At 33.8% G+C, this 26061-nt stretch overlaps 1 protein-coding gene across 1 annotated transcript; it reads right to left on the bottom strand.

The window, feature by feature from the left end:
* Positions 1-22613: 22613 nt before the first annotated feature.
* Positions 22614-23930, bottom strand: LOC149563369 (aluminum-activated malate transporter 14-like). Its single transcript, XM_089828140.1, has 4 exons — positions 23756-23930; positions 23208-23660; positions 22868-22989; positions 22614-22745 (listed from the first exon to the last, which is right to left on the bottom strand). The coding sequence occupies exons 1-4, from the start codon at positions 23928-23930 to the stop codon at positions 22614-22616; spliced, it is 882 nt and encodes a 293-aa protein (XP_089684266.1).
* Positions 23931-26061: the final 2131 nt, after the last annotated feature.

The following is a 26061-nucleotide window of genomic DNA, read 5'->3' as shown; positions in this document are numbered from 1 at the left end:
GCCCATTTCCTTAAGGGAAATAGTCAGAGGAATGTCCAACTTGAATACCATTATAATAGCAAAATACAATAATTTATAAAGAGGAAAAGTAAGATGTATTATCCATTATCAATTTTATAGGAACTCCAAACCTAATAAATATATGCTCTTTAAGGATTTCACATACTACTTCTGATGAATTCTTCTTCATTGGCTTTACTTCAACCCATTTACTAAAATAATTTGTGGCTATTAGTATGTAAGAGTGTCCTTGACTAGAAGGAGGATTAAGTGGACCTATAAAATATAAACCCCATTCATGGAAAGAAGCTTCAACTACCATTGGCCTAAGAGGTAGAATAGGAAGCTGAGGTTTACCAGCAAACATCTTGCATTTCTCACAAGTAACCACCCACTTATATGCATCTTTATACATGTAAGGCCAATAATAACCTCACCTCAAAATTTTAAATGCAGTAACAGTAGAATAAAAGTGTCCTCCACATGCTTCATTATGAAAAGATGTCAACAATTTTACCTATTGCTCTTTATCCACACATCTCAAAAATGTTCCATCAATTGCTTTTTTGTACAAGACATCATTATGAATCACATACTTCAAGATTTTTGTTTTTAGAACCCTTCTTTTCTTAGTAATCAATCCATCAAGGAATTCACCATATATCATAAAATAAGTAATTTTTGAGAACCAAGGATCCTAAAGGCTTACCTTTAGAACTTCTGGAGTATCTTCTTCCTTGAATTGTTGATCCTCTACCAAGGCTTTACAAAGTGTATTTCTTCCTACAAGTTTGGTTGGCTTAATCTCTATATCATATTCTTGGACTTTTTCTATCCATACTCCTCTATTATTACAACCAACCTCTTGTTCCATCAGAATACTTTTTCTTGTAGGATCTGGCACATATATTATTGAATGAGAATGTAGCACATAAAACCTAACAAATTTAAGGGCTCTCACCATTGCATATACATGTTTTTCCATCTATGAGTATATCAATTCTTGATTCTTCAATGGTATGCTCATCAAAGAAATTTGAGATTGTATTCTTTCTTTATTCTCTTTCATCAATATAGTTGACATAGTATGTTCTAAGGAATAACGATAAATAATGGATTCTTTAGTGTAGTTAGGATGGACAAGAACATGGGCTTTGACAATGGAACTCTTGATATCTTCAAAAGTCTTTTCCCAACATCAGTCCATTTTAAAGTTGTATTTTCTTTTATCATATCAACTATACATTTAATTATTTTAGAGAAGTCAGGCATAAATCTCCTCAAGAAATTTACTTGACCAAAGAAGGACTTTAATCTAGTTTTACTCAATGAAAGACTTAATTGTTGAATGACTTTAACTCTGCCTAGATAAATCATCACTCCTTCTTGGGATACAATATGAGCAAGAGGCTTGCCTTATGTCACACAAAATACTAATTCAACACCCCCTCCCCCCCCCCCACCAAAAGTTATATTGGTGGAATATATTCGAACACTTTGGGTCCTCTAATTCTAGAATAAGTAGATTCTTCAATTTCTGATCCACTTTACCTTGTGTCTTGTTAAGACATTCAACGGTAGCTTCCAAAATATGCTGAAAACTTTTAATCCTCGCATTCATAGTATTTTCTAGATTCTCAATTCTTTCTATCAATGCTAGAATAGCATTGTTCTTTTTAATGGATTCCCTATAATTCTCTTTCTCTACGCAATGTTGCATTTACCTAAGATTTCATCCATCTTAGAATTTAAGGCCCTATAATTGATATTCAAGAGTTTAATAGCATTGAATGACTAGTTCTCCATACAAAATGTGTTCAAGGAAATTGCCTTCACTATCTACAAAACACCCAAGGAAGGTTCAACACTAAGATCCTTAAGCTCATCTTCCAAAAGCTTCAAATTAACCTCATCCGTGTCCACCATATTAGTTATAGGAATGTTCTTTCTGTTGGAATTCTTTCTTTGACTTTCAACATCTTTATTGATCCCCTTTTTGGGTTGAGGCATTCAATGAACTGTGCACATCATGATTCACATTATCCACAAATTTGTCAAGATGGAGAGTCTCTTTATCAAAATCCTCATCATTCTCCTCTTGATTAATCACTTTTTCCTCCTTTGCCATGCCATTCTGAGGAAGGCCTAGGTTGTCATGAGAATGGGATGAAATAGGGGAAGGACAATTATTGAGAGGCTTGTATATTTTGTCCATTGAACCACCAAAATACTCACTATCCCCATCATCCACCATCTTCAATATCTTTCCATCCTCCTCACTTCACCTTCTAACTCTATTTTTGTATCCTTTTAACCGATATTTTTCTTCTTCCTCTTACTCATTTCACTCTTAATATCACCCAACTCTTCCATAATTCCTTTTCCCTTACCTTTATTGCTAGAATGGAATTTTGAGCTTTTATCCTTATTAAACACCAAGGACCTCGCAAGGTTTAATTTCACATTTTTCCACTATGTAATCATAAATTAAAACCATGAAACCTTGGCGCAAAATGGGTTTATGTGGATTCTCTCTATGAGCCTTGATACTATGAGTGAGAGAGAAGAGCTGACAGAAAGGAAAGAAAACTCATTTCTTAAACCTAAATTATTTAAAAGGGTGAAATAGTAGTTGTGGGTGTTGGCCCTTATTCTAGTAAAGTGCAAAATCTAATATTTGTATCATAAAATGCTCAAACTTTGTTGATAGGGTGGGATTTCTACTTGTTTCCATGTCCATTAAAGTTTCCTAAGTATAAAACCCTAGGTGAAACTCTTGAAAACCTTTACCACGTTATAATTTTGAGTTACTTTTTGAAATCAATTAATGAAGGGTCGATTGTCATGTTTAAGGCCCCTTTGTTTTCCCAGCAGTCAAAATTTTTTAATGTTTCTTGTCTCACTATGGTCATAAAAATCCCTAAGTCCTTTTTCACAGGTGCAATCATTTTTCATTCAAATATGAGTATAGTATGATGTCGGGTTTCAAGCTGAGGGATTTTTTAGTATTCATTTCTCTTGCGTCTTCCCCATTTTTTTTGTGCAAAAAATGCTTGAGTCAAGTTTGGACGAGAAATATCGTTTGGGTTATGCATCAACTTTCTTAGAAAATTCATAGGATCCATCCCCAATTCAAAAGTAAATTCTGTAGACACCTAAATCTATTTACATCAGTAGGTAATCTTTGTTAGAGTAAATAATTAATATTTAATTATTTATTCTATTGCTTAAGTTTACTTAGGTCATGCATTTATTTAATACTTTTGTATTTAATGCATGTAGTGGTTAGTTTTTGACAACACGGGAGTTTGTTCCCTTCTTGTTGTCACACTTATCTTCTACCACCTTCTAGCTTGTTCTACAAGCTTCCATGAGCTCTTTATATTCAGGCTCTCTCTCATTGTAAGAATATCATCATCGCATCACATTATTGTAAATACATTTTCTTATTGTGTTTGCATTCATGGTGTCTCTCATGTCCGTTTAGGGTTTTTTGCCCGTGCTCCATGCTCTTCCCTTCTATGGCTTCTCTTTGACAGGTTTCGCATGCAGGTGATCTTGGCGTCTTCGGAGTTGGCTTTCCTCAACTCCAAAAATCTTATTTATTAGTCTCCTAGGATGTTACTAATTAAATATTTACTATTTAATTAATTAGTCTTCATCCCCTAGTTAATTTATTTATTTAATTGACTATAGTCCAATTGATAAAATCAAATGATAACCCAAAATCAATCTATCAATTAAATCCATATTCCTCTATTAAATTAAATAAATCCTCAAACCTATTTAATTTAATCACACATCCCCCATTTTATTAAATAAATTATCCAAACACCTAAAAATATCCCTAAACCCAACCTTTATCCCTAATCCAACTCATCCACCCATACTAACCTTACTTGGCCACCTAACTAACCCACCCCACCAAAGCTAAGCCACTTTCCCCCTAATCCCCTTTCTAAACTAAGTTTAATCCCCCTCCTAAACATGTGCACAACTTTAAGCAAGGGTTGAGACTTGTTGACCCAAGCTAAAGTCAAAAAGCCTCCCTTATCCTCTTCCATCCCTATCCAAGAGCATTTATGGCTCTTACATACCATTAATACCTCTTGCATGCCATTAAATACCTCTTCCATCCCTCTTACACACTCATCCTCCCTCGTTACTCCCTTTGACCAACCATTATCCCATCCCCTCACACTGATCCTCCTTGTGACAAGTGTCACTTCCCTATTGGCTCTAAACAAGCACAATCCATGTGCTTCCCTTTGAAAGCATCATAACCCTTCCTCACCATTCTTCCATCCTTGCATCTTGGCCCTGCCTTTCACTACCCCTTAGCCTATAAATAAAGCCCATCCCTCTCACAATCTATCAATCCACTTTTATGAAAACTTATAATGCCCCACTGACTACTACATCATAGAGATTTTACACCATCATAATGCTGAAATACATCCACACCTCCATTTTTGAAACTCTCACCCATCTACACACTTGGTAAAAACCCCCACCCATTGGAAGCTTGAGTACATCATCAGCATACATTCCTTATCCATCAGGGACATATCCACGTCATAATAGGTTACACCTAAGGAGCTTACCATTCTTTGTTTGCCTTCCTTTTGGTGGTAACCTCGTCTTATTATAAGTTTTTACTTATTTACTTTTGTGAATGCTTTTACTAGTTAGTATTCAATATTACACTACTAGATTAGGTTATGCATTTTGGCACACCCAATGGGAGTCCGCATTCGGGTCACTATAATCACACTTTTGCTTATTCATGTTTGAACTAACCAAACTAACATTTTGTGTCTTTTACGGATGTAGGTGCTCTTCTAAAAAATTTTGAAGGCACCAAATTCCCTTGCCAAGAATTATGCTCCTGGCCATAAAATCAAATTCTAGTTTCACCAATATTTTAGCACCCCTGGTTTGCAATCCCGAAACCACAAAATTGCAAACCCACAATTGTGAGATCGTGATCCTCAACCCACGGGAACACAACCTAGTGAAGGAGAAATCACCCTTTGCCCCAAACCCCACCACTACGTGCCATTAAAAACATCCGAGTTTTCATTCCCACTGACCCTATTCCCATGGGAATGCCAATTTTTACCAATAGGATCGCTGTAAAAACCTATAGGAATGTTTCACCTATTTATTCAATCATTATACCCCACTTTTTTTCCTCCACTATCGAACCCATAGATAAATTTTTCAGTGGGAAAGTGTCCTCATAAACCCATGCGATCATCGTTTTGCAAGATTTCCCTGTTACTTTCTTCTCACGACCCATTTTTTCATAGTTTCACCAATTTTTTTCACTCCAATCCCGCTACCTTTTAGCTTCGATCCTGCATTGTGGGATCGTAGTTTAAACCCACGAGTTTGCTGGATTGACCAACCAGTGGCAAACCTATAATCTTTTTTTGTTGCAAGTATTTGTGGGAGCAAAATACTAAATTTTTTTTGCAAGTTTCTTATAATGATTTCTTGAAAACCCATGTTTAAAAGCTTAAAAATGAACCATTCTTGCTTTTTCATGGAATGCATGTCTAAATATTATAATGTTTTTCATTGGAATGTTTGGATAGTTTAATTAAGAAAATCCACTCTTGAATGGCAACTATTAAAAACTAAACCAGTGCGATGGACACTTCATTTAAAATGTAAATGAACATTATGTGAAAGCGCTTCCATTTTGGGGCTTAAAATAAATCCATCAAATCTTGAATGCTCTAAAGTAAAAATGTTCTGCTTCCCTTCTTTTCAATGCTTTCATGCACGATTTACCTTTTGTTGACTCCATTTACTAGTCTTTGCTAGTCATGTAGATAAATTTGACAATGTGCTTAATCAGTTCTAGGTTTTTCTATCTACTGAAGTGATTTTGTATCTTCAGAAAAAGAGGAATGATGAAGTCTTCCAAAATATCAACAGGGAACTTACTAGGTTTATGCTTAAACTCACCTTCTTCAATATCATGTCACAAGTATCTATGGTTGTAGAGTTCCTCAAGGACCACTTCATGATCTACATTAATGAGGGAATAATGATTGTATATAAGGATGGTATACAACTCGTCCATTTTTTTGACATTTATTCAAACATGCTAAATTAGGAAGAATGTGAAGCTTTAAGATAGCTCACTAAAGAGAGTCATTGATATCTAGAAAGCGAATGGGGCCATCCAAATGAAGTGGGACAAGGTAGGCCCAAGTTGGGAGACTACCACTTACCCTCCTCAAGGTGTAGATCCTCTTATCGGTGCTTTTGAGAAAAATAAAGAAAAAACTAGCAACATTAATTTTGGTGCATTGGACTAGTCCTTCATGTGAAACAATATCATTTTGTTAATTCTTTGTTATCAGCAAGATGTTTTTTTGTATATGATAAGCATTGTAACTTGTCACTATTTATTTTTTGATTCACTCATGAGATTACATGGCTTGGTTTCAAATTTAATATTCTTACATGATTGATAGTAATCATTATTTTGATGTTGTACTTCAAGTTTTTTATGCTATGTATGTAGTTTATCCTTTATCTTATTATTAAAAAAATTAGATCAAAAGTAAGAATGAGTATAATTTTATCAATTTTTGTGAAATTTTTGAAATGAAAACATGTACTTTTCATTTAGTTGACAACTATATAGCTCGACCAATTTGAGGTGGTCCCTAAAATTGGTAACAAAGTACTTCAAATAAGTATTTAGAGTAGACAGTTTATGATTTAGATATCTAATTATTAAAAAAAAATAGGAATACTATATGATAGTTAAAAATACATATTAATCATTTTCATTATTTCTAGGATAAATATTAAAAATAAGTAAAAGGATAATATATATGTTCTACAATTTTTTGAAGTAGATAAAATTTAATTTAGTTTTAACACAACTTAGTGATTAATTGGAGGAAGTTTATAAACATGTGTGAGGGAAGTGTAGTGGAATTAAACTCTAATAAGTAAGCCCAAATTTAAGGAAAATACCAAAAATAAAAACTAAGAAAACACATTACACAAAATTTAACTTATGCACAATGTCATTATAGAGAAAAAAAAATAAGACACATTACATAATTGTATACATGAGGTGGATAGTGTTCTCAATTATTTTAATTTTATTAAATATAGTAAACCTAAAAATAATTCTAACTATAATCCTAATGGTAAAAGATAAGTGTTGATCATAATTATAAACACTAACCTTGACACTAAAATTTACTATTATGTGTCCCTAATTAGAACCATAATGCATACTATGATCTAAATACAAAAACCTAAATTTTAACTCCGATCTCAAACACCCAAACAATAATTGTAGTGAGAATATTAAATAAATTAGGGTTATGATATTTTATTATGCTTAAAATCAAAGGTGAAATTTATGTAAGCATAAGGATTAATATTTTTCATTAAAGTTTATGGTGAGAATTTGTATTATAGTTCAATTGTAGTTAGGTTTATGATTAATATTTAAAAAAAAAAATTATATATTTAACCTTAACCTAAGTCTAAGTCTCTCCAACCCCAAATCCCATTTGCTAAACCCTAATCCTAATCCCACCCTAAATTATGATCCTAAATCATAAGTCCTGATCACTATTATCAAACACTAATCATAGCCCTTATTATTGAATCATAATCCTAAATTTTGAACTTTAACCCAAATTCTATCGTAATTCAAACTCTACTCACAACTATAATACTAACCATGATTTAATATCATATCCTATTTCCATTTATTACTAAATAAATCTTAAATTATAAGCCTTAATCCTAGTTCTAAATGCTACACCCTAAATAATAAACTCCAATCCTAATCCCAATTACCACATCATAATCCAGAAAACTAAACCCTAAATCTAAATCCAAACTATAATCCGAAATGATAAACCTTAAACCATTATCCAATCCTTATGTTAAACCCTAATCCTAATTTCTAATCATCAAGTCTAAATATACAACCCTAATTCTAAATCCTAGATCTAACTATTAAACCTAACCTTAATATAAATCCCAATCTTAACTATGATGCATACCCATACCATAACGCTCAACGTAATAATAACCATAAATGTTGAACCCTCATACAAAATGTAAAAGACTAACCTTGAATCCTAAATCTTAAGATAAACCCTAAGCCTAAATGGTTAACCCTAATACCTTGTTATGAATGTTAAACCATGATCCTAATCCTAAATGTCAAACCCTAATGCTCACCCTAACCCTTAAATCCTTACTTTAACCCTTGTCCCAATAAAAAACTAACCCTAACAAAAGTCCTAATAATGTAATTCAAGGTATTAAAATTAAATTTTAATTTATAAAGCCTTTAATAGATTTAAATTAATTAATTAATATAAGATTTAGTATTATAAAAATGAGGTTTGAAGACTTAGAAAATAATTTTGAGAAAAATGTTATTTTACATGAAACGTTAATCAATTACAAATGTATTAAAATAAAAATAATATTTTAGTCAAATAGATTATTATAATTAAAAATAATAATTATGTCTTTCATTTTGTTATGAATTTCCTTGTGGAGGAACCTATTCAATTTCTTATAAGTTTCAAAAAAAACTATGACATTTTTCAACATTTCAAATCTTCTTCTTTTTTTTCTCTTTTGAACACATGAAATCATTGGCATACACATTAATAATGACTTACTTCAACATTTGCAAATGTGTGGATGTAAATATTTGTGTGCGCGCTTTATATAGCTATAAAATATGAATCCCTGGGTCATTAGAAATCTTTCTATTCAAATCATTCATACTATTTAAAACAATTGGTTTCAAAACTTGAATATTTACTATTTATTTAAGGTTTTCCATTGTCTTGTTTGTAGGTGGCAGTAGTTGCAGTGCAAACCTTTTGTTTGTGCTAAAAAAGTGTGCCCAAGCACACTACACACCAACTTTCACGTAAAAGGAAAGGTTTGAGATTCCTTTACTCTATTTTAAAGCAAAAATAATAACTAATAATAAATATAAAAATAATTAAATTTACTTTTAAATATAGTTAGATATAACCATAAATGAAATCTAGAAGTAAATATCATGAAATAAATGATGATATAAAGCAGATATTTGAAGGAAGAATGATATTGATATATTTAGAGAAAACCGTATGAAAGAAGAGAACGATGTTTTATAATCTGAAATATTTTCAATAAATATTGTTCATTACTACAAATATTTTTGGTCATGAATAAACATATATTTGATATTTGGAACATAAGAGGTAGTGGTCTCGAAGAGGTAATATCAAGAGTTATAGAGATGTAGATATAGATAGTGAAAACAAATAAAGAATAATCATGATATAAAAGTATGTGATGAGATTATAATTATAATAATAAATAAGAATAGAAGGTATTATAGATTGATATTAGTAAATTAGAAAGAAGTGAAAATTAAAAATGTTATTTGACATCTGCTCAAACAAGATTGGAAGTAGGTGTAACAACTAGTCTTTAAAAAGTTTTCAAAAATTTATCAATGTCATAATAGTGTATATCGTTTGTAAATTGATTATTTGGTGTAATCATAATATTATTCGATTAGACATGCATAGTGAAGTTAAGATATGTGCTCATCTCAGAAAGATTGGCATTAGGAGTATCTCATGGTGTCAGCAAGATGATATGACAATTGTGAGAGAGACAAAAATGAGACTAGTGTAAATCATTAATACATAAAATTTAATAATGCAACCATAGCATTTGACTTTGTTTTTGGCAAGCTTAATTTTTCCCTTAGTGTATGATGTTAAAAATTGACTCCTGTATTAGTGTGTGAATTGAAGGGAAAAATCAGTCGACATTGTTGATATGTACACATCTTTCTGGCGTTCTTGCAAGACTGGGTCTCTGGATATAACTACGGGGAGAAGCAACACTAGTTATGATTAAAGCCTCCTGATCCGACGTTGAAGGATTGTGAGGCTTGACTTTCGCCATTGCCGTGAGCTCTTCCACGGCGTGTACCACGTGCTCAAGCCTCGCTATGATCTCCGCCACCAACCACGCAAACGTAGCCAAGGCCTCGTTTGGTTACAGGAATACCGGGCGCGAAATAGGGTTTTCAGCGCCAAAATTGGGTTATGGAAGAAAACGGTGGCATTTGGTTCATCAAACACATAACCCGGTTTTGGGTTTTGTCTGCCAATTTTGCTCAAAAATTGGAAGAAATTTCTTCCAAGAAATAGGTGGAAGTTGAAATGAAAACCAGGTTTTGGGTTTTTATGAATGCATTTGAATAAATCGTCGGGTCTGCTGAATCCGCCTTAGGTTTTTGGAAGAACAAATTGGGTTTTTGGAAGACGACGGTTGTATTGTTTTCGTGCTCTGTTGTGCGAAGGCGAGGGTTTTTGGTTTGCTGCGTTTGTTGGGCTTGTGGGTTTTCTGTGGCCGTGGTTTGCGAGGGTTTCTGGTTTGTGGGTTTCCTGTGGCCGTGGTTTCCTGTGGCCGTGGCGTGTGGCTATGCCATTTTCTGCGATTTCTCTTCTCCACTTTGAACAGCGGCAGCGGTAAATGGTTCTCCTCTCACACCCACCTTTGCATACTGGATTTTTTAAAGTTTTTTTGGTTCATTCAAACACAACTGTATGTTTCAAATCTATTTTTAAAATAGTCAATATATGTGGTAATTGTTTGTTTCAAATCTGTTTTTAAAATAGTCAATATGTGCTCACTAATAAACTCGAGTATAGTGCTGTGAGAGATCAATACCAGTGAAATGAAAAATTAAACTTTGTAACAGTTTCTGGGTGTTTGTTTTAAATCTATTTAGCAAAATAGTCAATATGTGCTCACTAATAAATTCCACTATAGTGCTGTGAGAGATCAATACCAGTGAAATGAACAACCAAACTTTGTAACAATTTCTTGCCAGTAATGAGTTCTAGTATGTTGTTGTGAGAGATTAATGAAATACCATTAAATAGAGCCAAGTCATAAACTTGTGCTCACTAATAAATTCCAGTATAGTGCTGTGAGAGATCAATACCAGTGAAATGAATAACTAAACTTTCTAACTGTTTCTTGCCAGTAATGAGTTCTAGTATACTGTTGTGAGAGATGAATGCAATACCATTAAATAGAGTCAAGTCATAAACTATGTATGAATCAACTATGTATAGATCAATGCCAATCATGGCTTTTATCTATACATAATCAATATGTGCTCAATATGTGCTTAATAATGAATTCTAGTGTGTGCTCATGTGATTACCTGTATATATCATAGTGTCAATCAAGCAAAACATGGCAATCATGGCTTTTATCTATACATAGTTGACCTATACGTAGTTTATCATGGTTCAAATCTGTTTAGCAAAATAGTCCAATATATGCTGTAACAGTTTGTTTAGAATCTGTTTGACAAAATAGTCAATATATGCTCACTAATGACTTTCAGTATAGTGTTGTGAGAGATCAATACCAGTGAAATGAACAACTAAACTTTGTAACAGTTTCTTGCCAGTAATGAGTTCTAGTGTACTGCTGTGAGAGATGAATGCAATACCATTAAATAGAGCCAAATCATAAACTATGTATAGATCAATGGAAATCATGGCTTTTATCTATACATAATCAATATGTGCTCAATATGTGCTCAATAATGAATTCCAGTATGTGATCATGTGATTACCTGTATATATTATAGTGCCAATCATAATAGCAAAACATGGCAATCATGCTTTTATCTATACATAGTTGACCTATACATAGTTTATCATGGTTCAAATCTGTTTAGCAAAATAGTCCAATGAGTTCCAGTATAGTGATGTGAGAGATCAATGCAATACTATTAATCAAAGTGAATCATGCCAATGAAATGAACAACTAAACTATGGATATATCAAGTATGTATTGATCCATGCAAAATCATTCAACATACTTATGAGGTCATAAACTATGTATAGATAAAAGCCATGATTTCAAACTATGTATAGATTAATGCAGAAAGAAACTCTATTCCTATTGCCAACTATGTTACTTTTCATCTTCTAAAAGACGAGCCTCAGTTTCAGCGGACCCGACGATTTATTAAAACACATTCATAAAAGCCCAAATTCAAGTTATAGTTTGTACATGTGTATGTGTACATACATACATGTGTGTGTATGTACGTACACACATACATACTTGTGTGTGTACGTACATGCATGCATACATACATGTGTGTGTCTACGTACATGCATGCATACATGTGTGTGTGTGTGTACATACATACATGCATACATACATACATACATTCATGTGTGTGTGTGTACAGACACACATACATACATGTGTGTGTACGTACGTACATGCATACATACATGTGTGTGTGTGTGTACGTACATACATGCATACATACATGTGTGTGCACATACATATATACATACATGTGTGTATACATATAGACAAATGGAATCAATATTATGCTTTCATTGGTATAGATAGATTACATGGAATATAATGACACATTGTAATTTGTTCTTTATGGGCTTATGATCCTCGGTAGTTGGTACTCCTTGTTGTATTTGAATAAATAATTGACTTCTTAATGCAATGAGGCTAGCAAATAATCATGTTGTATCTCAATAGGTGATAGTTGATATTTCATAACTGATAGTGTTTAAATTGTCCACATTTCAGGTCACTAATGGATCCTATGGAGAGTATAGAGGTCCAAGGAAGCATAGTTAGGAAGACCACATACACCCGCATTCTCACAATTCTTTTTGCTTTTGTTGGCATAGCCAAAGTACTGGTAGCCCGAGAAGGTAGTCAAATGGGTAAACGAATAAGAAAAGGAAATTTCTTTTGTAGAGACATTATTCATTCGAATGAGGTGGATTGTCATGATCAGATTCGGATGAGTAGGGCAGCCTTCTTTTCTCTAGCTCGTATTCTAAGGCTGAAAGGAAGCTTGAGAGATATGATACACTTGAAGTTAGAGGAACAACTAGTGATGTTCCTCCACACCCTTGGGCACAATCTAAGGAACCGCAAGATTGCCCATAACTTTGGGCACTCAGGAGAGACAGTCAGTCGGTACTTCCACAAGGTTTTGATGGCTATCTTAGCCCTTCACAGAGATTACTTCATACCACCTAGTCCAGGCACTCCTCCTGAAATTAGTGGGAAGGATCGTTTTGAACCATTCTTCAAGGTAAATCACACATTATTACAAGTTTATTGTCTAGAATGTTGTCCTTATCTTATTATTACTTGAGCATACATTTGATCAGTGTATCATATCCCACAGGATTGCATTGGAGCCATCGACGGTACCCATATTCCAGTGCGAGTTGATGTCGACATACAGGGTAAATATCGTGATAGAAAAGGGAACCTATCGCAAAATGTTATGGGTGTCTGCTCCTTTGATTGTAAGTTTCAGTATTGCCTTTCTGGTTGGGAAGGCTCTGCTGCAGATAGCCGTGTTCTAGCCTCAGCTCTATCCAGATCAGATCCACTTGTAGTTCCCCTTGGTAAGCCAAATCACATTTTAATATACTCAAGGTTATGCTAAATGGTTCAAGTATTGACAATATACTTTCTTTATATAGGAAAATATTATCTCGTGGATGCTGGATATCCAAATGCACCTGGATTTCTTGCTCCTTATCTGTGTACACGCTACCACTTGAAAGAATGGTCAAGAGAAAACCTAATAAACTCTGCACATGAGTTGTTCAACCATCAACACTCCTCTCTTAGAAATGCAGTAGAACATACATTTGGTATTCTGAAGCAGCATTTTCCAATCTTAAGACATGCAACGTCTTATGATATCATGACACAATCCTATACTGTTTTAGCATGTTGCATACTTCACAATTTCATTACGATAGAGGATGGCCTTCCATTGAAAGAAGCTATTGAAGAGGAAGATGATCGTGATGGGATAGAGGTGCCACTACTTGAGACATATGGGTTGTCTCAGGAGGATAGAAATGAGTGGGCCTAATTTCGAGAAGATATAGCAAATAGGATGTGGGAAGATTATAGATCTCGAGAATAAATGATTTATTAGAAGGCAATGTGCTTTATATGATTAAATTGATGTATGCATATACAATGATGGTGTTTGATTTCGTTATTCTGATATCAATCTTTTCTACATTCTAATTAAATAAAAAGAACATTAACTTTCAATTTCACACCTACATTATGTACAAAAATTGTTGATCATATCTGCAATACACAATTCAACTTGAAATATAGATTACATTGATTTAAATGCAAGAAAGCACAATTATTATACATCTTTGCATTGAGAAAGTACAATAACATGCTTCATAATGGGGCTCATGACTATTTACTTGCCATTGATATCACCATCTTGTCTTACTGGTAGTTTTTTTGATGTTGATGTGTTATCATCAATTATTGCTTAAAATGTGTATCATCTTCAGTTAAATTCTTTCAAGTTTATTAAATGTTAGCCTCATTGCATTAGGATGTATTAAAAAATGATATTTAAAGTTGATCATCTTCAATTTTAAATGAAATACAGCAAGGAGTACAAAATGATGAAGATCATAAGCCCACTAGTAAGAAGAGAACAACGAATTCGTTGAAAATCCTATTTTTCTAATGTTACTGCTTGCTGCATTCTATTTAAATTTAAAGAGCAATAACTTTTAATTTCAGTCGTATGATTACTTTAAATCGTAATACGTTTACCTATTCAATATGTTAGCCTTGTTCCATTATGACGTATTACAAATTGATAGTTAAAGATTTTCTATTTCAAATTTAAATGAAATACAAGAAGGAGTACACAATGGCATATACCGAGCTCATGATGAGCATGGATGGATCTGATCATGTGAAACAGATGTGTTCTCCCATTACTTTGAGTGATATAGATGGATCCCTCGCTGTGAGCAACAAATCTTCTTCTTCAAAGAAGAAAATGTGGACAAAATCGATGGAACGCAAGTTTTTAGACTTGCTCCTTGAACAAGTCCATCTCGGACGGAAAGGTGAAGGTGGGTTTAAAAAAGAGGCATGGACTGCGATAGAGAGGACATTCAATTCAGTGATGAACTCGAATCTGTCACGAGATCATTTTAAGAATAAGCTAAAAACATGGAAATTAGGATATAAAGTAATGAAGGACTTGAAAAATACAAGTGGGTTAGCTTGGAATGAAGAAACTCAAACTGTGGATGCTGAGGATTCAGTGTGGGATGACCTTTTGAAGGTAGGATCATCTTTGTACTCTTTTCATTGAAGAAATTTTTCCTTCTTATTTTAATAATGAAAAACTTACAACCTAATCCATCTATTAATGCTTATATGTAGAGGAGAGAATTCAAAAATGCAAAAATGTATAAGAGGTCACCTTTCCAATATTTCAATGGGTTGGCTGTAATTGTTGGTAATGACATTGCTGAAGGGTTCGCATCTACAACACCCCTTGATGCTAAAGAAGGGCACCCTATGAACGATGCATTTAATGTGCTTGATGAGGATGATACCAATTTTGGTACACCTCTTGACAGCCAACCAGATATTGATGAAGAGTTATATCATTCCAATCAGTCGAGTGCAAGTGCTAGAGGGACTCCTCCACCATCATCATCAAGGAGGGGAAAGAGGAAGAAGACATCTTTGGCTGCATCATTGGATGTGATATGCGAAACTATGAAGGAACTGAAAGATGGCCTCATTAAGCCTCAGATTGTAAAAGTGGATAAATCTGAAGATGATAATATTTTGACTGCTGCATATATTGCTCTCAAAGCTGTCCCTAAACTGAGTCGAGCAATTTTCGTGAAAGCACATGATACCTTCGTGCTTCAACGTGAAAGAGCCAAAGGGTTCTTGATGATGGATGAGGTGGAGAGAGTGGAGTGGATTGCAATGACATTTGGTACCATTTAGCTATTTCAGCTACTGACTGGATTGCAATGACTTATGCTGCATGATTACTCTATTCAATGGTTTTGCATTAATCTCTAATAGCACTAAACTAAAACTATATTAATCTCACATCACTCTATTGGAACTCATTATTGAGCACATTTTGACTATTTAATTAGTGATCTCTCACAGCACTATACTGGAAGTCATTAGTGAGCATATATTTACTATTTTGTTAAACAGATTCTAAACAAACTGTTACAGCATGTATTGGACTGTTTTGCTAAACAGATTTGAACCATGATAAATTATGTATATGTCAACTATGTATAGATAAAAGCTATGATTGTCATTGATCTTCCATGTATCCATACATAGTTTATGAGTTGGCTGCGTTTAATGGTATTGCATTGATTTGTACATAGTTTATGACGTCATAAGTATGTTGAGTGATTTTGCATGGATCTATACATACTTGATATATCCATAGTTTAGTTGTTCATTTCATTGGCATGATTCACTTTGATTAATGGTATTGCATTGATCTCTCACAACACTATACTGGAAGTCATTAGTGAGCATATATTTACTATTTTGTTAAACAAATTCTAAACAAACTGTTACAACATGTATTGGACTGTTTTGCTAAACAGATTTGAACCATGATAAATTATGTATATGTTAACTATGTATAGATAAAAACCATGATTGTCATTGATCTTCCATGTATCCATACATAGTTTATGAGTTGGCTGCGTTTAATGGTATTGCATTGATTTGTACATAGTTTATGATGTCATAAGTATGTTGAGTGATTTTGCATGGATCTATACATACTTGATATATCCATAGTTTAGTTGTTCATTTCATTGGCATGATTCACTTTGATTAATGCTATTGCATTGATCTCTCACAATACTATACTGGGAGTCATTAGTGAGCATATATTTACTATTTTGTTAAATAGATTCTAAACAAACTGTTACAACATGTATTGGATTGTTTTGCTAAACAGATTTGAACCATGATAAACTATGTATATGTCAACTATGTATAGATAAAAGCCATGATTTCCATTGATCTTCCATGTATCCATACATAGTTTATGAGTTGACTGCGTTTAATGGTATTGCATTGATCTGTACATAGTTTATGACATCATAAGTATGTTGAATGATTTTACATGGATCTATACATACTTGATATATGCATAGTTTAGTTGTTCATTTCATTGGCATGATTCACTTTGATTAATGGTATTGCATTGATCTCTCACAACACTATACTGGAAGTCATTAGTGAGCATATATTTACTATTTTGTTAAACAGATTCTAAACAAACTGTTACAGCATATATTGGACTGTTTTGCTAAATAGATTTGAACCATGATAAACTATGTATAGGTCAACTATGTATAGATAAAAGCATAATTGCCATGTTTTGCTATTATGATTGGCATTATGATATATACAAATAATCACGTGAGCACATACTAGAATTCATTATTGAGTACATATTGACTATTTTGCTAAACAGATTTAACACAAACAGCCAGACACTGTTACAAAGTTTAATTGTTCATTTCACTGGTATTGATCTCTCATAGCACCATACTAGAATTTATTAGTGAGCACATATTGACTATTTTGCTATATAGATTTGAAACAAATAGTTACCACATCTATTGACTATGCTAAGCAAATAGCAGATAGAAATAGAACCATGATAAACTATGTATAGGTCAGCTATGTATAGATAAAAGCTAGTGATATACTTGTAAATTTCATTATTGAGCACATATTGAGCACATATTGATTATGTCTAGATAAAAGCCATGATTGCCATTGATCTATACATAGCTTATGAATTGGCTCTATTTATATGGTATTGCATTCATCTCTCACAACACTATACTAGAACTCATTACTGGCAAGAAACTGTTACAAAGTTTAGTTGTCCATTTCAGTGGTATTGATCTGTCACAGCACTATATTGGAATTCATTAGTGAGCACATATTGGCTATTTTGCTAAACAGATTTGAAACAAACAATATATATGTACACACATGTATGTATGTACATACATATGTATGTATTATGTGCATATGTATGTACACACATGTATGTACACATGTATACATACTTGATCTATGCATTGCATTGATCTCTCACAACACTATACTGGAACTCATTACTGAGCACATTTTTACTATTTTGCTAAGCATGTATGTATGTATATGCGTATGTATGTATGTACACACATGTATGTACGTATGCATGTATGTATGTGCATATGTATGTACACACATGTATGTACGTATGTATACAAACTTGATCTATGCATAATTTAGTCATCCATTTTATTGACATGATTGGCATTGGTCAATACGCAGGATAGTTGTTCATTTCATTGGCATTTGCACGATTGGCATGTGAAGTCATTCCAGATGGTTAATTGGCTTTGTGTAATGGTATTGCATTGATCTGTCACAACACTATATTGGAAATCATTACTGAGCACTTTTTTTCTATTTTGCTAAGCATGTATGTATGTATGTATGTGTGTATGTATGTGCGTATGTATGTATGTAGGTGCGTATGTATGTACACATGTATGTACATGTGTATGTATGTATGTATGTGCGTATATATGTATGTCTATGCATATGTATGTTCATGCATGTATGTACGTATGTATACATACTTGATATATGCATAGTATAGTCATTCATTTCATTGACATGATTGGCATTGGTCAGTACATAGTTTAGTTGTTCATTTCATTGGCATTCACACGATTGGCATGTGAAATAATTCCAGAGGGTTAGTTGGCTTTGTTTAATGGTATTGCATTGATCTCTCACAACACGTAGTTTATGATCTCGTAAACGTTTGGTATAGTTGTTCATTGCATTGTTAATTAGAGTTATATTTGAACCATACATACGTGGAATACACAAGGAGTGGCAAATGATGAATGCTCAATTGTAGAACTTGAAAGCATATAGAAATGTGATTTGCTAGATGATTGTATAGTTCATGATTCTGTCCTATGTTATATCTATAGTCCTAATTTTCTTGCATATGTTTTTATTTTTTTGTCTTTTTGTCCCTATTTGATTTCCTATGTATGTTTTCATTGACAAGATTATCAAAAGTATTGAGGATTTTTGGTAGATGATTGTACAGTCATGATTATGTCCCATGTTATATGTATATTCCTAATTTGCTTGGATATTTTTTAAATTTCTTATTTTTTTTTCCACAGTTTGGTTTCCTATGTACGTGCTTCTTGACAAGATTGTCAACGGTATTGATAAAGTGTTTTTCTCTTGTATTTTTTTATTGCTCTTGATTTGCTAATATTGCAAGACCACACATGCTGATAAAAAATGAGCTATCGGATGATTGTTTACTGTGTTTGTAAACGATCAATATTTCTGATGCCACTCCTTGGTGTATTCCATTAAAAAAAAATCAGGTTTTAATTTTTCAAGCATGTTTAGTTCGTATATGCAGGATTGACCATCTAACAACACAAACAGTAATGGGAAGATTGAGCAGCATGAGAGGGTTGCCGTCGAATGTGGGGCATAAGGGCATACATCGTGGATTTCTCAGTGTTTTCATATGTAACGGTGTGTCGTCGAATGTGGGGCATAAAGGCATACATCGTGGATTTTTCAGTGTTTTCATGTTTAACGGTGTGTTTTCACACCACCATCAAATCATGGATATTGTTCTATCAAGTTAGCAATTTTTCATATTGTAGTAATTATGTGAAATTCATTATTAGAATTTCATGATGTTAAAATATGATTTATATGATTAATGATTTTCATGATCTTTTTTTTTAAATTGCATGTAAAATCTATGTTGCCAAAATTCCACATTTTTTAAGAGCAATTATTAACAAAGCATCATTTTTCTTGTTAAAGTTCTCATCAAATGTTTAATGTATGTGAATGTAAAATGGTATATTTTTTCCTATATAATATTTCACGTAAAATTTAGTTGCATATTTTGTTGAATAATTAACTAACTTAATAAATTTATTAAAAGGGAGAGATACATAGAGGGGCAGAGAGTGCGGGATAAGAAGGGGGGACGAAGGGACAGAGGGAGAGAGTGAGAGAGAGAGAGAGAGGAGCTTGTGTGTTCCTGCATCTGTAGAAAGGTGTTTGTTGATGTGTATTTTATGACTCACCAAACAGTAGAACAAAATACTGAAATATATTATCCTCTCTTGAATATATATCTGTCTATGACCTCATCAAGATCTTCAAATATCTCCTCCCCAATTGAAAGTATTTTCCAAGTCGAAGATAGCTAGCAAAATCCTTTTGGTCTTTTCCTCCCTCCACAATATCCTTGTCTGCATAAACTCCAACTAAAATGTTCAGTGTTAGAATCAAGTGAGTAGGCCCTTTCAACCATGGACGGATAATACTCTCCCCTGGCTCTTTATTTTTTAGGAACTTAATGGTTTCATTCTCTTGTTCACTTCGTGAAATGGAATCCTCTTCCACAAAATATGGATCCTTAACCTCCTTATCCTTATCCTATGCACCCTGATAGTTATCATTCTTTAGTGAACTCTCTTTGCAATTTAACTCAACTAGGTACTTCACTTTTTTCATAGTTTTCACCCAACAGGTAAGGATGCTGCCTTCTACAATTTTTTCTAAAGGATCTATATCTAGATCATCAGAAAGCTCCTCTTTCAATATTATTCATGTCAAGCTTGATTCCAGATCACAAATTATACGATGATTTTGGACTCTGCGGGGACAATTTTTTCCATTAACAGGGTCTCTTCATTTTCTCCATTCAGCAGATAAAATTCCTCATCTTGGGATGGCTCTTTATATGGCGATCTCAAATCCTGAAATCCATGTAACAATTCACTCTTTATGTCAGCAAGGGTTTCCTGCTTTTTATTGGATGTCCATTGCTCCACACTTCTATCATATTCATCAATATCAAGGGCATTTAACAGATCAGGATATTTTTGACATGCTCAACAACCATTTCTTGTGTTTCCTCATCCATATCATCTATATCATGTCCAGCTTCTTCACAATATATGTCCTTAGCCATTTTCTTGGCAAATTCATATGACTTTGGATGAATTCTAGTATCATCCAATGGATCCATAACATGGTTTTCGGATGCTGCTTGTCCATTCCCTCTAACCCTTAAAAAAACCAATAGCATTTATAAAGACAAGTGGCTTCATAGCCTCTACAGTTGGTTGTTGTAACTATTACCTGCTCAACAGCTTCATACTTTTCATCTGGAGTAAGGAAATGTTCCAGTGAATGAAGCTTCAATGATAATATTTCTTTGCCAAGACTATATAATGTTGCAACCATGGCCAATGGATTCTGAAGATACCGACCAAGAGCAAGAACACGCCTCACAATCCCTCTCTGTGTCGGCAACTAGTCTTAAGAGATGCAAGAATTCTCATATAGTGTAGGCGATAATTCATTTGCATAAACAACATTTATTGTGTCCAATCTTTCTGCCAAATCACGTGGATGAACACAAACACAGGGAGGGATAGAGAGAGGACACAAACACATATATTTAGCGGCTAAGTCACAAGGTTCAAGTTTCAATTCGAGTTCGACAATTATGAAGTTCGGATGAACTTGACAATAAATTCAATTCGACGATAAATTTGTCTTACACAATTTTTCAAAAATATATAATATATATGATCACAATTTCCAACAATGGGACAAAAAATAACTTCGTACAAATGATTGCATGTATGATTATTTTTTACTTTTCTTTGCTAATAAATAGAATTAAAATAAAAAATAATAATCATTTTATTTATTATTGACTAACAAAATAAAACTGTGAATATTCAAGAATAAATAATAATAATAATGTAGTCTAATTATAAATAAATTAAATCATAAATATTAATACTTTACTCATTCTAATCCTTGTGTTTCACTAATTAAATAAGATTAAAAAAATTTACATCAAATTCCAATTCCAATTAGAAAATGAACAACCAAATGCAACAAAAAGATATTCCTAGTCATATTCTGTTCCAATTCCAATTTCTAAATTGGCAACCAAACGCAGAATATGGATTTGAAAATTCATCTTCTGTGTCAACCAAATGGTCCAACTATCTTCCTAAAATACATAACCAGGTTTTCGAAAACTTGGTTATCAGATAACCTGGTTATGAGGAAAATTCATCTTCCCCAACCAAACGGGGCCCAATGGAAGTGCTTCTCCAAATTCAACGCCGCGTCTTAGCATTAACCTCTTCTTGTCACTACTTTCTCCATGCCATGATCTTCTTCTCGCCGCCCACCTTACCTCCTCTTCTCTATTTTCATTCTCAAGTACGATTTTCTGACTCGGCGTTCTTGTTGTTGAATGCAGTAAGAGCTTTGGTTGAGAATTCAAGGAAACTTGAAGATCCTCCAGTGCATGTTGAACTTCTTCCAATATTGGCTCGAAGTCGTATATTCTCATTTGTTCAATGCAGCTTGACAGCTCTGCCAGTAACTTGGCTGCTTTGTGGGCGACGTTGGTGCATGGCTTCTTCAATGGTGAACGAAGGGAATGAGGGGCCTGAAACGTATGCAAAACAAAAATTCATCAGCTATAGTGCATGCATTGAAGATAATTTGTAAATTTAAGGTAATGATACCAAATGAGGAAATGCATACAAATATACCTCGATTTCATATCAAAGGCATCCGTGCAAGGCCACAATAGGATAAGCCAGATAATGAGGCTTAACTCCAATTTTCACATACTTCTTCCATGGATGCCGGCATCGAAATAGACCATGCCTTGGCTCCCACATAGCAAATGCCTCCTGCAATTAACATGTACAATCACTGCTTTCAGACGATCCATTTAACATTCTTTAATGTCAAAAGTTGTCATGGCTACCACTTAATTAGTTTCTTCTAATAACTATATATTTTTTTGATTTACCAAAGAATCGTCGGTAGCCTTTGAGTCCAGCACAGACTTGTATCCTCTGTGTATGATATCTTTTGACTCATCTTCCACCTTCTCATCAGTACAGCATCCGCTGAAATATTCATCCACGCATCCTGGCATCAAATATATCATGCCCATTACATTAGTCAGATATTTTAACAATTTAATCTACCGAGCTGATAACAAGCCACACCAATCAAAGCGTACTAGTAGTTCATCTGTAACAGCCCATTGCGAAAAACACACATTTTACGCTGAAGAAAACATTACGTTTTCATCACAATCAAAACAAGGATTTTTAACCTCAATTGTTTTCGTTTGGTTTTCTTACCCTGCAGAGATTTCCCCAAGCCTTGGAACTTCCTGACAATGGAATTGTGAAGATCCTCGCCAGCCCAGGTGGGGAAGATGAGCAGACTTACAACCAAACACACTCCACATCCGATGAGTATGGTGGTGAAGCGTTTGTATGCCATGCGTGATATATTCTCCACTCGATATCCAGAAACCATTATCATGCTGAATGTGAGCAGGAATATAAGCACTGCATAGTCAAATTTATTCTTGAGGGAAGGAAAGAAACGGGCATATGTGGTAGCCGCTCCTGCAAAATGAGTGTAGTGGAGTACTAATTGAGATTTGGTGAATGCAACAAGGTGATTCCAAGAGAGCACAAATGCCTTTCCTCGCACTACCTTCTCTGACACGTGGCAAACGAGGAAGGAAAGAAATGCAGCCACCATGGTTCCAATTCCTCTGTTGAGGCCTTTCTTCATGGTAGCCCCTGCTCAAGCAGCAACAACATCCATTCTAAATGTTAGTCGATTAGGGTGAGAAAGATGGTTGCGTTAGAAACAATTAAATTAAACTAACTCATACCCGCAGAGAATTCGAGAATGACAATGACAGTCATGACTGCCCAAATTGCATGGTTACCAAATCCCACCCTGCGGAATAATCGATCCCACAGAAATAACAGCCAAACCGATGAGAATGCCAACCCAACTTTTATAGCATGCGTAATCCTTCTGGGATCCTCTCTTCCAACATCCATTATTTTTCTAGACAACCCCATCAAAACATTGCTTATATTTAACCAAATTTTTCTTAGAAATCCCCCGTTTCGAGACTCATTGTAGCTCATTTCTTCATTAGACGTACTGATGTTAGTTCTGCATTCGCCGCTGCCAAGAGACGAAATGGTAAACAAAATCGATTCAATCAAATTTTAGATACAAGAGCTTAAATTTCAAGTAGAGGAGATCCAGCCAACGTGATTTATAATGTAATTTAATCTTGGTCTGCACAGTTACACAAGCGCTCGGAAACTCCAAAGAAGAACACCGTGGCTAAAATCTTGGAGCACCTTATAAATGAGCTCAATTGTAGTAAGGAAGCATATCTTATAAATTCTAAACCGTTCATTTCTTCTTGCGGTTGCCTTACAAGATGGAAGAGAAAAAACTCGGCTTCTCGAATGAATCGGCCTTTGCATTTCTTGTTTTACTAATGGCAGAGATAATACTTGTCACAGAGAGGGAGAGGGAGATGATTGAGTTACTTTATTTTCATTGTCACGGAGATAATACTTGTGAATTCTGGGTGGGTGATCTTGCATCTCCGGTTTTTTTTTGGTGAATTGTATTCTTAGATTATTAATTATTAATAGAAAAGGCTATTATAATAAAAAAAATTTAAAAATTTTTTTTATATGCAAATATATAATCTTATAAAATTTAAATGTCTTTCGTTGAAAGTTGTTATAGGGAAATTTTATATTATCATTTTTTCTAAATAAGAATATATATTAATTTTAAATTTTAAATTCCATTCTATGGATTGTTCTTTTCGAAATTTGGATGAAATTGAATGATTTCTTTTTCTTTTTTCTTACTTTGTGTATGATGGATAATAGACTTTATTCTACCATGTAAGCCAAGAATGGCTTATAAAGTGGGATCAAGTAAGGTACTTTAGATTTAATAATTATCAAGTGATAGATTCTTGATTACAAGAATCTTTAAAGAGTAATTTCTATTACTTTAAGATTTTATTGGATGATTTTTTTCCTAGGTGTTCAATATCAAATTTCATGATCTGTCATTTGTCTTGTCATAATTCCCATTTCTAATATTGGATGAGATAGTTTGTGCAAAAATATTACAAAATTAAATCTATAAATAATATACGCAACCAATAGCTAGATCATAGAATGGTGAGGAAGGGCTATGATGCTTTCAAAGGGAAGCACATGGATTGTGCTTGTTTAGAGCCAATAGGGAAGTGACACTTGTCACAAGGAGGATCAGTGTGAGGGGATGGGATAATGGTTGGTCAAAGGGAGTAACGAGGGAGGATGAGTGTTTAAGAGGGATGTAAGAGGTATTTAATGGCATGCAAGAGGTATTAATGGTATGTAAGAGCCATAAATGCTCTTGGATAGGGTTGGAAGAGGATAAGGGAAACTTTTTGACTTTAGCTTGGGTTAGCAAGTCTCAACCCTTGCTTAAAGTTGTGCACATGTTTAGGAGGGGGATTAAACTTAGTTTAGAAAGGGGATTAGAGGGCAAGTGGCTTAGCTTTGATGGGATGGGTTAGTTAGGTGGCCAAGTAAGGTTAGTATGGGTGGATGAGTTGGATTATGGGTAAAGGTTGGGTTTAGGGATATTTTTAGGGGTTTGGATAATTTATTTAATAAAATGGGGGATGTGGGATTAAATTAAATAGGTTTGAGGATTTATTTAATTTAATAGAGGAATATGGATTTAATTGATAGATTGATTTTGGGTTATCATTTGATTTTATCAATTGGACTATAGTCAATTAAATAAATAAATTAACTGGGGGATGAAGACTAATTAATTAAATAATAAATATTTAATTAGTAATATGCTAGGAGACTACTAAATAAGATTACCTAGTGATGTAAATAGATTTAGGTGTCTACAGAATTTACTTTTGAATTGGGGATGGATCCTATGAAGTTTTTAAGAAAGTTGATGCATAACCCAAACGATATTTCTCACCCAAACTTGACTCAAGCATTTTTTGCGCAAAAAAAATGGGGAAGAAGCAAGAGCAATGAATATTGAAAAATCCCTCAGCTTGAAACCCGGCATCATACTATACTCATATTTGAATGAAAAATGATTGTACCTGTGAAAAAGGGGTGGGTGTTGAATTAG

The sequence above is a fragment of the Cupressus sempervirens genome, chromosome 4 (genome assembly GCF_028749045.1).
Source record: "Cupressus sempervirens isolate cs-2001-9-10 chromosome 4, ASM2874904v1, whole genome shotgun sequence".
NCBI lineage: Eukaryota > Viridiplantae > Streptophyta > Pinopsida > Cupressales > Cupressaceae > Cupressus > Cupressus sempervirens.
This window is presented reverse-complemented; position numbering and strand designations above follow the sequence as displayed.

Excerpts from the sequence above, each read along its gene's own strand:
- LOC149563369 (XM_089828140.1), bottom strand. The coding sequence starts at position 23,930 with ATGGATGTTGGAAGAGAGGATCCCAGAAGGATTACGCATGCTATAAAA. Across the intron at positions 23,661-23,755 it reads CATTCTCGAATTCTCTGCGG|GGGCTACCATGAAGAAAGGC; the intron begins GTATGAGTTAGT and ends CTGCTTGAGCAG. Across the intron at positions 22,990-23,207 it reads CTTGGGGAAATCTCTGCAGG|GATGCGTGGATGAATATTTC; the intron begins GTAAGAAAACCA and ends ATTTGATGCCAG.